The sequence below is a fragment of the Indicator indicator genome, chromosome 29 (assembly GCF_027791375.1).
Source record: "Indicator indicator isolate 239-I01 chromosome 29, UM_Iind_1.1, whole genome shotgun sequence".
Taxonomy (NCBI): Eukaryota; Metazoa; Chordata; class Aves; order Piciformes; family Indicatoridae; genus Indicator; species Indicator indicator.
In genome coordinates, this window is record NC_072038.1 from 8156718 (window position 1) to 8167985 (window position 11268).

The window sequence follows — 11268 nt, forward strand, 5'->3', positions numbered from 1 at the left end:
AGGGTGAGGGCTGGTGTCGTCATGAGGTCCATGCCCATCTGCTTCTTCAAAGCCTGACCACCTCCCTCTCTCCTATTCCCTAGCAGTGACCTGTCTGTGACACCGGTGGGAGCGCAGGCGCAGAGCACCGAGCGTGAGCACCAGCCAGGTCCGTGGGACACGCAGCTGCATCTTGGACACCCTGGTCGAGCACAGCAGAGCCCTTTTCCGGCGCAGCGATGCCCATCCTCAAGCAACTCGTCTCCAACTCTGCCCACTCCAAGCGGCGCTCCCGGGCCGACCTGACGGCCGAGATGATCAGCGCGCCCCTGGGGGACTTCCGCCACACCATGCACGTGGGGCGGGCGGGGGACGCCTTTGGGGACACCTCTTTCCTCACCAGCAAAGCCGGGGAGCCGGGGCCGGAGGTGTGCGAGGAGCCAGGCGCTTCCAAGCCCAGCCTGCTGTCCCGCCGCTTCCGCAGCAGCAAGCGCTCGCAGTCGGTGACCCGCGGGGACCGCCGGGACATGCTGGGCTCGTTGCGGGACTCGGCGCTCTTCGTGAAGAACGCGGTCTCCCTGCCCCAGCTCAACGAGAAGGAGGTGGACAGGAGCGCGGGGCAGCTGCCCAAGAGCCTCTCCTCCAGCCCCGTCAAGAAGCTCCCCGAGGAGATGAGCCCCGAAGACCAGCAGCGCGCGAACGGTGCGGCCGCCGGGCCCCTGAGCCCCGGCTTGGATGAGCGAGACTTCGGGGACATCACGGACCTGCCAGTTGTGGTGGCCAAGAGCGGGGCAGGCATGAAGCATGCCGAGTCCATCATGTCCTTCCACATCGACCTGGGGCCCTCCATGCTTGGGGATGTCCTGAGCATCATGGATAAGGAGCAGTGGGAGCAGGATGAAGACCCTGAGGGAGAGGACAGCCACGATGAGGAGGCGGACGCCACCTTGCCTGGCTCCCCAGTGCCGGCAGCTGTGCCAAGCCAGAGCCCCTCTCGCGGCACCGGCGGCTGCTGCCCCAGGGACAGCACTTCGGTGTCCAGCTGCACCTCGGGGCCAGAGGAGCGCAGCCCCATCCCCAGGCCACCAAGCCAGCAAGGAGGTCCCATGAAACGCCCCGACAAGGAGTTCTCGTTTGCCGATGAAGACGATGATGAGATCAGAGTATAAAACGCAGGCGGCCGAGCCGAGGGGTCTGGTTCTCGTTTGCGGTTGCTTGGACACGGAGCCGAACACCCTGGTGCTGCAATGGGTGGCACTGGGGAAGACTCATCTCCTCCCTTGTTCCCTCTCCCCATCCGATGGAGGATGCGCTGCAGCAGGGCAGCGTTCAGGGGCAGCCCTGAAGGTGTTTTGGCCCCCAGAGACCTCCAGCACATTCCAGGAGAGGAAAGCAGACTCGATTTTGGTTCTTTCTGTTGGACTTTGGATATTAGCTCTTCTCTTTTCTACCCCCTGCCCATGTAAAGCAATATAGGATTGAACAAGATGAGGCTTCCAACTTTTAGCCCCTTTAGTAATATATTATTTGTTGTTTGTTTGTTTGTTTCCCTGATGTACGGTTTTTACTGCCCTCTGATTTGTACTTAACTTTCTTTACTCTTGCTTTTGGTTTTCATGGAGGAGAGATTTCCCATGAGGAAGGACTTGGCTCTGGAGCTCAGAATGGGCTCTAGATTGTGGGAAGCTCTAGCTTCCCAGGTTTCCTAAGGGCTTTCTGCAGACCAAGAGCCTCCAGCCCTGTGCTGTGGTAGGGGCTGGCTGGATGGGTGGATACATCCCAGATGCCTGACCTGTGGGGGTGCCCCCAGACATTGGCTGCTCCCAGGGGTGCTGATGGGAGCATGGGTCTGTCCCCTGCACAAGGAATGCCTGGAAAACATCCCTGTGAGCCAGGGCGAGCCCAAATATTCTGTGTGCCAGGCAGCCACCATTGTGGAGCTTATCTGGGCAGTGCCAACACTGGGCTGCTGCAGGCAGGTGGCAGAGGAGGGTTTTATACCATGTATGTACAAATGCAAAGAATAAAAGGAAAAGGTAGTGACAGCAGTGGCCTGGCTTCCTGGGGGATGAGATGTATGGGGCCATGTGTTTGCTGCACAGCTGGGGACTGGCTTTCTCTGTCCTGTCACTAGCCCCAGACCCTGTCTTGCTGCCTGGCCCTGGATGGTGTCCTGCCCAGTGGCCAGTGCCCTGGCTGGCATTTGGGCACCCGCAGTGGCCACACGTTCTCTGCCCATCCATCGCGTGGGGCTGCCTGCAGCGGGAGGAAGCAAGGCGAGCTCCTGCTGTCCGGATCTGGCTCAGGGCTGGGACCCTCCGGCCAGGCTGGTTGCTGCCAAGGGACAGCCCTGCCAAGATGCTGCTTTCCTCCTTGCAGCCCTGTTCCCTGCCAGCCAGGGAGGAGGGGAAGGTAATGGTGGGGTAGGACTGGCTGTCCCCACTCCCATGGGCTGGGGGCCAGAGCTGGGGTTGCCCTGGGTGCTGCCAGCCCCGTGGGGATGTTGTCGCTTCTGGCATGGTAAGCAGGGCAGGTCACTTCCCATCCCACACCTCAGCCCCTGGTGCAGGTAGGGTTCTGTCAGGGCTGGGGCTGCCTCTGCTTCCCAGCACCACTGATGGAGCTGGACTGTGGTGGAAAAAAGCTCTGGGAGCAGCCCCAGAGCCACTTCTCAAGCAAATGGAGGGCATGGCTCTAGTGGGAGCACTGTCCAGGCTCTTGTCGCTGATGATGGAAGGGGAGGAAAGGATTTGGCCACTCTAGCATCTCCTGGCTGTAGAAGGGTGCTGGGTGCCCCTGTCCTGGAAGGATCTCCCCTGGTGAAACCAGTGGGAGCAGGCAAGTGCTGTGCCACAGTGAGGACACAATGGGGTCCTGTGCACACGCCAGGCCCTACACAGCAGCCTGTGGCATGGGACATTGAGCCATTGTCTGGGATGGGGAGAACAACAGCAGCTGGTGGCTCTGAGCTCACCGGGCTGCTTCTGCCCTGGTGACTGCAGCACAGCCCCCCCTTACCCTGTGCCAGGGTCCTGGGCCTGCTGTCCTCCCCCAACCCCTCCTGCTCTCAGCACCAATTCCTTGAGCTGATGGACCTGGTCCCCACCTCCTGGGAGGTCACCGGGCTGCTCTGGTGACCACCTGGATCCTTTTGTCCCTTAGGGATGCTCTCATGTAAGACAACGGGGCAGGGCAGGTCACAGAGTTTTGTACCCTCTCCTAGGAGCACCTTGCTCCCTGAGGCCTCACTAGTGCTGTAGGGAGGGGAGAGGTCCTGGGGTGCCCCAGCCCTGCCTGCCTGTGAGCATCACTTGGCCATGGCCATCTTTGTGACGCCTGTCAGCTCCAGCATCCTGCTTGGCAGCACCGCACTGCTGCGAGCCGACAGGGCAGAAAGCATCCACAGAGCAGGCATGGGACATGGCCACGCTCGATGGGACAGGATGGTGGCCCTGACACACCCTGAGCAAGCAAGCAGAGGGCTAGCACAATGGGTCCTAGGCTAGTGGGGGGGGTAACTAGGGAGGGCAGACTGGCTGGGCTGCTCCCACAGCCTGCCCAAAACTCTCCATCTATGCAGCACAGGGTGGGCACCTCAGTGCAGGGCATGGGGGATGTGTGTGGGACGCAGCTGGCATGACTCCTTGGTGCTGGGTGGGTGCACAGCACCCCTGTGCTGCAGCACCCGCAGGCAAAGCTCTGGCAGCACTGGTCCAGTGGATTTATAGCTAGTGACAGAATGGGAACAGGTCTCCATCCCTGATGTGTCAGGGCCACAGTGCTCCGGGCGTGTGCCAGGATGCGTGCGGTCCCGGGAGCTGTGTGGTGGAGGAGGGATGGAGCACCAGTCTAAACCCAGGGGCTCTGTGGTCTTTTCTGGGTGAGCCTCAGGAAGCAGCATGGCACCATGGTCATGCCTGGCACATGCTGCTACAGCCTGGCATGTGTGCAAGCTCCCAGCCCAGCAGCAAGGACTGAAGGGGTTTCTGATGGGAACCCAAGAAGTGCTGGGTCCTCCACTTTGCTTGCAACAACCCCAGGCAATGTTACAGGTTTGGGGCAGAGTGGCTGCAAAGTTGCTTGGCAGAGAAGGATCTGGGGGTACTGGTCGACAGCTAACTGAACAGGATCCAGCAGGGTGCCCAGGTGGCCAAGAAGGCCAACAGCATCCTGCCCTGGATCAGAAATAGTGTGGCCAGCAGGACCAGGGGCATGATCTTACCCCAGTCCTCAGCACTGGTGAGGCTGCACCTTGAGTACTGGGTTCAGTTTTGGGCCCCTCACTACAAGAAGGACACTGAGGTGCTGAAGCGTGTCCAGAGAAAGGCAATGAGGATGTTGAGGGGTCTTGAACACAAGTCCTCTGAGGAGCTGCTGAGGGAGCTGGGGTTGTCCATCCTGGAGAAAAGGAGGGTGAGGGGAGACCTTCTTGCTCTCCCTGAAAGAGGAGCCAGGTGGTGGATGGCCTCATCTCCCAAGTAACAAGTCATAGGATGAGAGGAATTGGCCTCAAGCTGTGTCAGGGGAGGTTTAGATTGAATGTTAGGAAAAAAATTCTTCACCAGAAGGGTCATTGGGCACTGGAACAGGCTGCCCAGGAAGGTGGAGTCACCATCCCTGGAGGTGTTTAAAAGGTGTCTGAATGAGGTGCTTAGGGACATGGTCTAACAGTTGTGCACAGGGAGATGTTAGGTTATGGTTAGACTCAGTGACCTTAAGGTCTTTCCCATCCAGGCAATTTTATGATTCTACATCAGGTGTGACCTGACCAGGGCCCTGAGGACGTGGGTCTGTCCTGGCAGTCAGCAGGCACTGGAGAGCAGGGCTGGTGGTGTGGTGCTGGTGCTGTTGTGCACCCAGCAATGCTCCAAGCACTGAACTCCCCCCCCCGCCATGCAGGATCCATCTCCTGTTACCTGAGCATTTCCTTACAGCATTCAGGCAACTCTGGGCCCAGTTTAAGGCTGAGCAGCAGCCCTGGTGTGAGGGAGCTAACCCAGCTCACAGCCAGCCCCAAAGCCCCTGGTGATGCTCCAGGGAGGCTCAGGCCAGTGCTGTGCCCCAGAGCTGGGGATGGAGGACAAGCAGATGTCGGTGCAGAGAGGCAAGAGGAGGAGGTGGGGATGTGATGGGGGCTCAGGGCTGGGCTCCCTGCAGCTGGGCTGCAGCACCAGGCCATCAGGGCTGCAAATGGAGCTCAGATGTGGGCAGCTTCACTCTTTAAATGCAGCACTCTGTGCTGCTGCCTTCTACTGGTTTTGCTCTGCCTCTGGGAGAAGAAGGAGGAGGGTTTCTGAGCATAGCTGGGGCTCAGGTTGGCTGCAGTGACCTGCAGAATGTGGTGCACCCTTAGGGGAACCTGTGCTGTCCTCAGACAGCCCCACTGCCAGCTCCTTTGCAGCTGTGCTCCCTGCCTGGGCTGAGCTGAAGGTGCAGGAGTGATGTGGGAGATGGTGGCTGGTGTGAAGAAGATCAGGTTTGACTCAGAGGCTGATGTAGAGGAGCAGGAGCTCAGCCCCTGCCCCTCCTGCCTATGGACAGTAAGTTTGGGACAGAGTACTGTGGCATTCTTGAGGTCTGTGGCATCCTTGGAGGGTGAAAGGGGTGCAGGAGTTTCTGGTGCTCTCTTCTTGCTGGTGCTTCTGGCTCTTGTTGCACTCACCAGGATACCTGAGTGCCTCTGGTCCTGCCTCCTCCCTGGGCTCTGGCCTGAGGGAGCTGGGTGGCTGCCTCTGGGCATTGCTCCTTTAGAGATGCAGCTGGCACAGTTGCACGTTGGCAGGTAGAAGATGATGGTGCCCATGTTTGGTAGGTGAAGGACCAGGCTGGGGACCTCAGGGAGCCTCTCCCACCCCAGCACCCATGTCCCTCGGGTCTGGCCTCGAGCAAGTGCCTGATGCCACCTCCTGTCTGTGGGATGAAATGTCACTGGCACCCACCTACGGCCAAGTAGGTGTCTCCTGGGCACCTTGGTTCCCCCCAACCAGCCCATCCTTGAGCATGTCACTGTGTCTGGTTTGAGTGAATGTTGTCCCACCCCTTGCTCCAACAGGTGAGTGCAGCAACAAGGACTGTCCCTTCTTGCACCTTGAGGCCACCACCAGGACCATGGGCTGTCCATGGTATGACTGGTTTCTGCAGGCATGGTGAGCTGCCAGGAAGGCTGCTGGGGGGAGCTGAGGCTGCTTCAAGGTGAGAATGGGAGGGCTGGGAAGTGCTATGGCAAAGGGCAACATGTGGCATGGGGACTCCCACAGTGCTCTCAGAACAGCTTCCTTGACTCTGGATGTCTTATTTTTCCCCCTGGGCTGTTTCGGGGTGCTGGACCCTGCCCCTTTGGCAGCTGGGGTGTCAACAGCTGGGGAAAGAGGCTGTATGGGGCTGAAATAATCTGACTGCATGGTGAGAGAAAGGTACTTTGGTGGTAGAAGACACTTGGAATGCAGTGGAACAGCCCTTGAGAGCAGTGAGCTCTCTTTGTCCCTCTGAGCCAGAGGTTTGTGGCAGCTGGAGTCCTCGGGTTGCTGCTCATGTGGGAGTTGTGCTGGAACAAGGCTTCAGTACAGTTGCTGGGGAATGATGTGAAAATGAACATGTGCTAACATGGCACTGAGGTGATCCAGCACAAAATTGATGCCTGCCTCTCCCTGTTCCCCCAGTGCAGTCAGAAAGGTCACTGCACCAGCAAGTGTGGGAAGACTCAGCTGGAAATGCTGCTGGGCAAGTGACTTGAGTGTTCCTGCAAGGACCATGGAATGAGGACACCAAAAAGCACCATGGAGCCAGTGAGACGGCAACTAGGGCACTTGTGGGACCAGAAAAGCCAGTTGGCTTTGCTCTGCACAGGCTCTCACAGCTCTCTGCACAAGCAGCAGAGAAACCACAGCTTCCCTATCCCAACTACAATTGGGCTTTTCACTTCTGCTCCCTCCTGCACAGCTGGACTGGGGCAGCAGGAGCCACCACAGGTCTGAAGGGGTGTGGGACCAGCTTAGTGGTGGGTCCTGGGCAGGTGAGGGTGTGAGTGTGATTACCCCCTGTGAAGGGGGCAAGAAACACCATGTGTGAGAGCAGACAGTAGCAAGGAGGAAAGGAAAACTCACAAAGTGGTTTGTTTTGGTTTTTTTTATTGCTGCTGAGAGGAGATTTGGGTGAAGCACCTCTGACACAGAATTGTTTTCAATAAAGGGTTCAAGTTGGGGTTTTTTCTTGGCACGTTATTTCACCCTTCATGCCTGTAACATGACCAACCCTTTTCCAGACATGTCTGCTGATGGCAGGCTCCAACTAGCTCTCTCCTAACTGTCCTCATTTGTCTGCTGTTCCATTGGTTTGCCCTTTGGGCACAGCAGCTAATCCAATGGATTTTCCTTCTCCAGAACTAGGGCGCTGCGGTCTGAGCGCTGCTGCTGCTTTAGTGCCTTCACCAAGGTGCTGCCTCAGAGCCTGGCCAGTCCCACCAGTGCTGTGCTGACAGGACCTGGGGGCTCTCAGTGGAAGGGTCCTGCAGGGGCCACCCTGCAAACACCATCCATCTTGCTGTGGAGTGGGGTAAGTAGAAGATGGGCACAACTCTGCCAACTTGATGGGGTGGTTCTGGCTGAAGCCCACTCTGTCGCAACCCATCTGCTGCCAAACACTCCAATTACACATCAATTAGGCTATTCATCTTAGGTCATGTTGTCCTGTGTCTGGTGTTCCAAAGTGAGCTATCTGGGCTTCTGTGGGCTACAGGAGTTCCACTGCACACAGCCCCCCAAGGGGCAGCTCTAACGCTCTCAGCACTAAACGCTGCCTGAACCACAGCGCAGTGACCACAGGCTAGCACTGTCACTTCTGTCTGCAGCAGGGTCACTGAAAAGCAGCCTCCTCAACGACTAAAAATCTGTCTCTGGTGATAAATGGGCTTCTGCTGGTTTGAGCTCCTATGTGGACACTGGTTCTGAGTACTTCTGCTGGCTCCCAAGCCAATCTTCTGTTCCAGCCTCCTCAGTGGTACTTCTGCCAGCGATGGCCCTCTAGAAAAACCCAGGAGAAAGCAAACCCAGCAGTGTCAGCATGGTGCTGTGCTTGGGGACTTCATGAGTGTGTGCTCTGCCCAGCAGCCAGAAGCAGAACGACTGCAGCCTCCTCTCTTTGTGCTGTGGAGCTGCACAACAGCAAGTCCTGCTGGGGAAACTACACAACCCCCAGCAAACCTCTTGTCAGTTAGGAATAAACTCAGGGAATGGGTGTGGAGTGTTGGAGAAGCTCTTCCCTCCACTTTGGGCAGGGTTTAAAAGTGCTTCTGACTCTTGCTGGTGTTATCCAGGGAAATGCTGAGAATCAACAACTGGTATCCCCACCTTTATTAGCTCAATTCCTCTGCCTGCCTCAGCCAGGTGAGAATGCTGCTCTCTGAGCTCTAAGATTTAGTCTTAACTGTCAAGTATTTGACTCATTTCAGAGCTGGAATTAATGTGAATGGCAAATGGAGCTTCCTGCCTGCTGCAGAAAGGGGAATTGCCTGAAATAAGATGGATACCAAGAAGGAAATCTTACTGATGTGCTGGTAGTTCCAGCCATAGCTGAGGAGGCAGTATCCAGCCAGCAGCATGGAGATCCCTGCTGGTCCACCTCTCTTCACGTTGATGTACTTGTTGTAATAGCTGCTCCAGGCTGTTGGAACAGAAATCAAGGGTCAAATCATGTGCAGGTTTGAAGAGTTCTATCTAACTTGCCACAAGTGGTCAGGTCTGTTGTGTCTTTGTGCCCAAAGAAGGGCAAAAAAGCTGGTGGAGCTAGAGCAGAAGTCTTGGAGGAGCAGCTGAGGGAACTGGGGTTGTTCAGCCTGGAGAAAAGGACACTGAGGGGAAACCTCATTGCTCTCTGTAACTTCCTGAAAGGAGGCTGGAGCCAGGTGGTTCTTCTCCCAGAAAAGAAGTGCCAGGACAAGAGGAGAGAGTCTCGTGCCAGGGGAGGTTTAGATTGGGCATTAGGAACAATTTCTTCCCCAAAAGGGTTGTCAAGCCCTGGAACAGGCTTCCCAGGGCAGTAGTGGAGTCCTCATCCCTGGAGGGATTGTGGTGCAAGGGGACATGGTTTAGTGGTGACCTTGCAGTGCTGTTAATGGTTGGACTTGACCTTAAAGGTCTCTTCCAACCAAAACAACTGTGATACTATGATTTACTTCTTCATAGGATCCAGAGTGGGCACTTGGGCCAGGCTGTAATAAGTAAATCACGTAAGTGATTTACTGCCCCAAGACCCAGGAATTCAGTCTCACCTTTCTGCACTCCTCCAAGCAGCCCCTGAGGAGAAAAGTCACAGGTGGCCAACCACATGGGAAGCTCCCCCAGCCTCATGTCCATCAGACGCTGTTCTGAGAGGGGACCTGTGTGATGAGAAGTCAGAGTGGCCAAAGGTAGGAAAGTGAGGACAACATGCATGGTGCTTGGGTTCCCTGTGCTGGGGGGAGAGCAGAGAGCTGAAATCAGACATGGTTGCAAGTGACTTGGGACCGACTGCTTGGAAAGGAACAGTGAATCATCTCCACCATAGAATGGGTTGGTTCCACCAGCCCAAACACGCAAGAGCCTGACTCAAACCTAAATAAAAACAAAGCATTGGTTTTGCAGCCTGGAGGGGTGAGCAGTTAACCTCCTCGGATCACTCCTGATCCCTTTTGGGAAAGCTCAGCATTTCCTACCCCTCCTCTGCCATTCACAGGGGACAGGTGAGCCTGACAGAGCAGCAAATCTCAGCAGCAAAGACTTTTGTTTCTCACATTACCTTGCTGCCTCCCTGAGAAACCACCGGACGGTGTTTCTGTTGTGACCCCCACGTCTTCTTGGAAATACTTCCCTGGAAAAATACTCAGCCCATGGTAATTAGGATATAAGTCTGGAAACCACTCCAAGCCCATGGCACCTGCTGACGTGCTCCTGCCATAGGCCTGGGAGGGACAGATGGGCTGGCTCTGGGAGGTGTGGAGCAAGGACTGGTGCAGTGCCAGCTCAGGGTCCGTCCTCACATTCAGGAGGGGCTGGGAAACGGCAGCCATCTGCTTCTCACTCTCTGGAAGCTTTTGTATGCTCGTTAGGTAATTTTTGGATGCCCCTTCCTCGTGACCTCTGAAATCTCCTCTCACTGACAGATGGAGGTCCTTGGTATGCAAAGCAGAAAGAGGGGCTTTATATTCCACACCAACTTCTACGTACATCTGTTTCTCTTCTGTCATGGTTTTGTCTATTGCCTCCTGCTGAAGGAGGTCACCGGGGTTACTTCTGCAGTCAGCTTCAGGGGCATCTCGAAGCAAGGGTGTTTTTGTTGCCTTTAAGCTAGTGCCCTTTTCTCCCTTTGAGCTCGCAGCCGCGTTCTCCGCAGCTCCAAGGCCACGTGTCTCTGTGTTTGGGGTTTCTCCAACAGCTCTTCCCTCCCGCAGGCCAGGCAGAGATGCGTCAGGACGGCTAACTGCACCGCCTGGATCCGGCCTTTCCACAGGCGAGCCGTGTGAGCTGGGGCTTTCTGCGGAAGCGCCCCTGCTCTTGGAGCCGCTCTTCTTCCTGATCACCCTGGCGCGGTGCTTCTCTATTACTATTTCCACTCCATCACTCAGGTTTTCGGGTACATCCTTCACCTCCTCAGGGAGCAAATCCAGCGACTTCGCTACGTCCTGCACCGCGGGCTCCACCTTCCGCTCTGCGCGGCGTCCGTCGGGCTGGCGGCGAAGCCCGGGGCTGGACGCTCCGCCTTCCTCGCTGGCAGCTTTCTTCCGCTCCCGGACCGCCGCAGCTGGCTCCGCGCATCCTTCTGCTGCCGTCTTCTTGGAGGCCGCACTGCGCAGCCCCTGTTCCACGATGGAGCTGGGCGGCTGCTTGCTGCTTTTACCGGCCGCTCCTGCCCGCGGCCTGCTGCCTGCCTCCGAGCCGGCAGCGGCTCCCGGGTTGGTGCTTTGGCCTAGGCTAGAACTTGACCCCGGAGCGCTGGTGGCGGCCGGGCCTTGCGCTACACCTGGGCTTGACCTCGGCCCCGGCGCACTGGCGGAGGCTGGTCTCGGCGCGGCCTTACAGTGCGGCAGGTGGGTGCGGAGCCGCTTGAAGGGCCTGTGGCAGTGCGGGCACAGCTCCTGACCCGGCGGCGCCGCGGCCATGGCAGCACCGCCCCGCCCCGCCCTCCCGGGGACCCTTTTCCCGTCAGGCACCGCCGTGGTCACCCCTAGTATGTGTATGTAGGGTCCTGGCCCTCACGCAGCACGCATGCGCGCCCTCCCCGCCCCGGCGCACGGTGTGACGCAAGGGGGCGTGCCCG

At 57.4% G+C, this 11268-nt stretch overlaps 2 protein-coding genes across 2 annotated transcripts; one reads left to right on the forward strand and one right to left on the reverse strand.

Annotated features, from left to right (window-relative positions):
* The first annotated feature begins 218 nt into the window (after positions 1–218).
* Positions 219–1148, forward strand: CDC42EP4 (CDC42 effector protein 4). The gene has a single exon (XM_054393912.1). The coding sequence runs from the start codon at positions 219–221 to the stop codon at positions 1146–1148; it is 930 nt and encodes a 309-aa protein (XP_054249887.1).
* A 5957-nt stretch (positions 1149–7105) lies between these two features.
* C29H17orf80 (chromosome 29 C17orf80 homolog) lies at positions 7106–11110 on the reverse strand. The gene is made up of 4 exons (XM_054394082.1): positions 9751–11110; positions 9245–9352; positions 8521–8637; positions 7106–7997 (listed from the first exon to the last, which is right to left on the reverse strand). Exons 1-4 carry the CDS (start codon positions 11108–11110, stop codon positions 7969–7971), a joined length of 1614 nt encoding a protein of 537 aa, XP_054250057.1. The 3' UTR covers positions 7106–7968.
* Between the last annotated feature and the right edge of the window lie 158 nt (positions 11111–11268).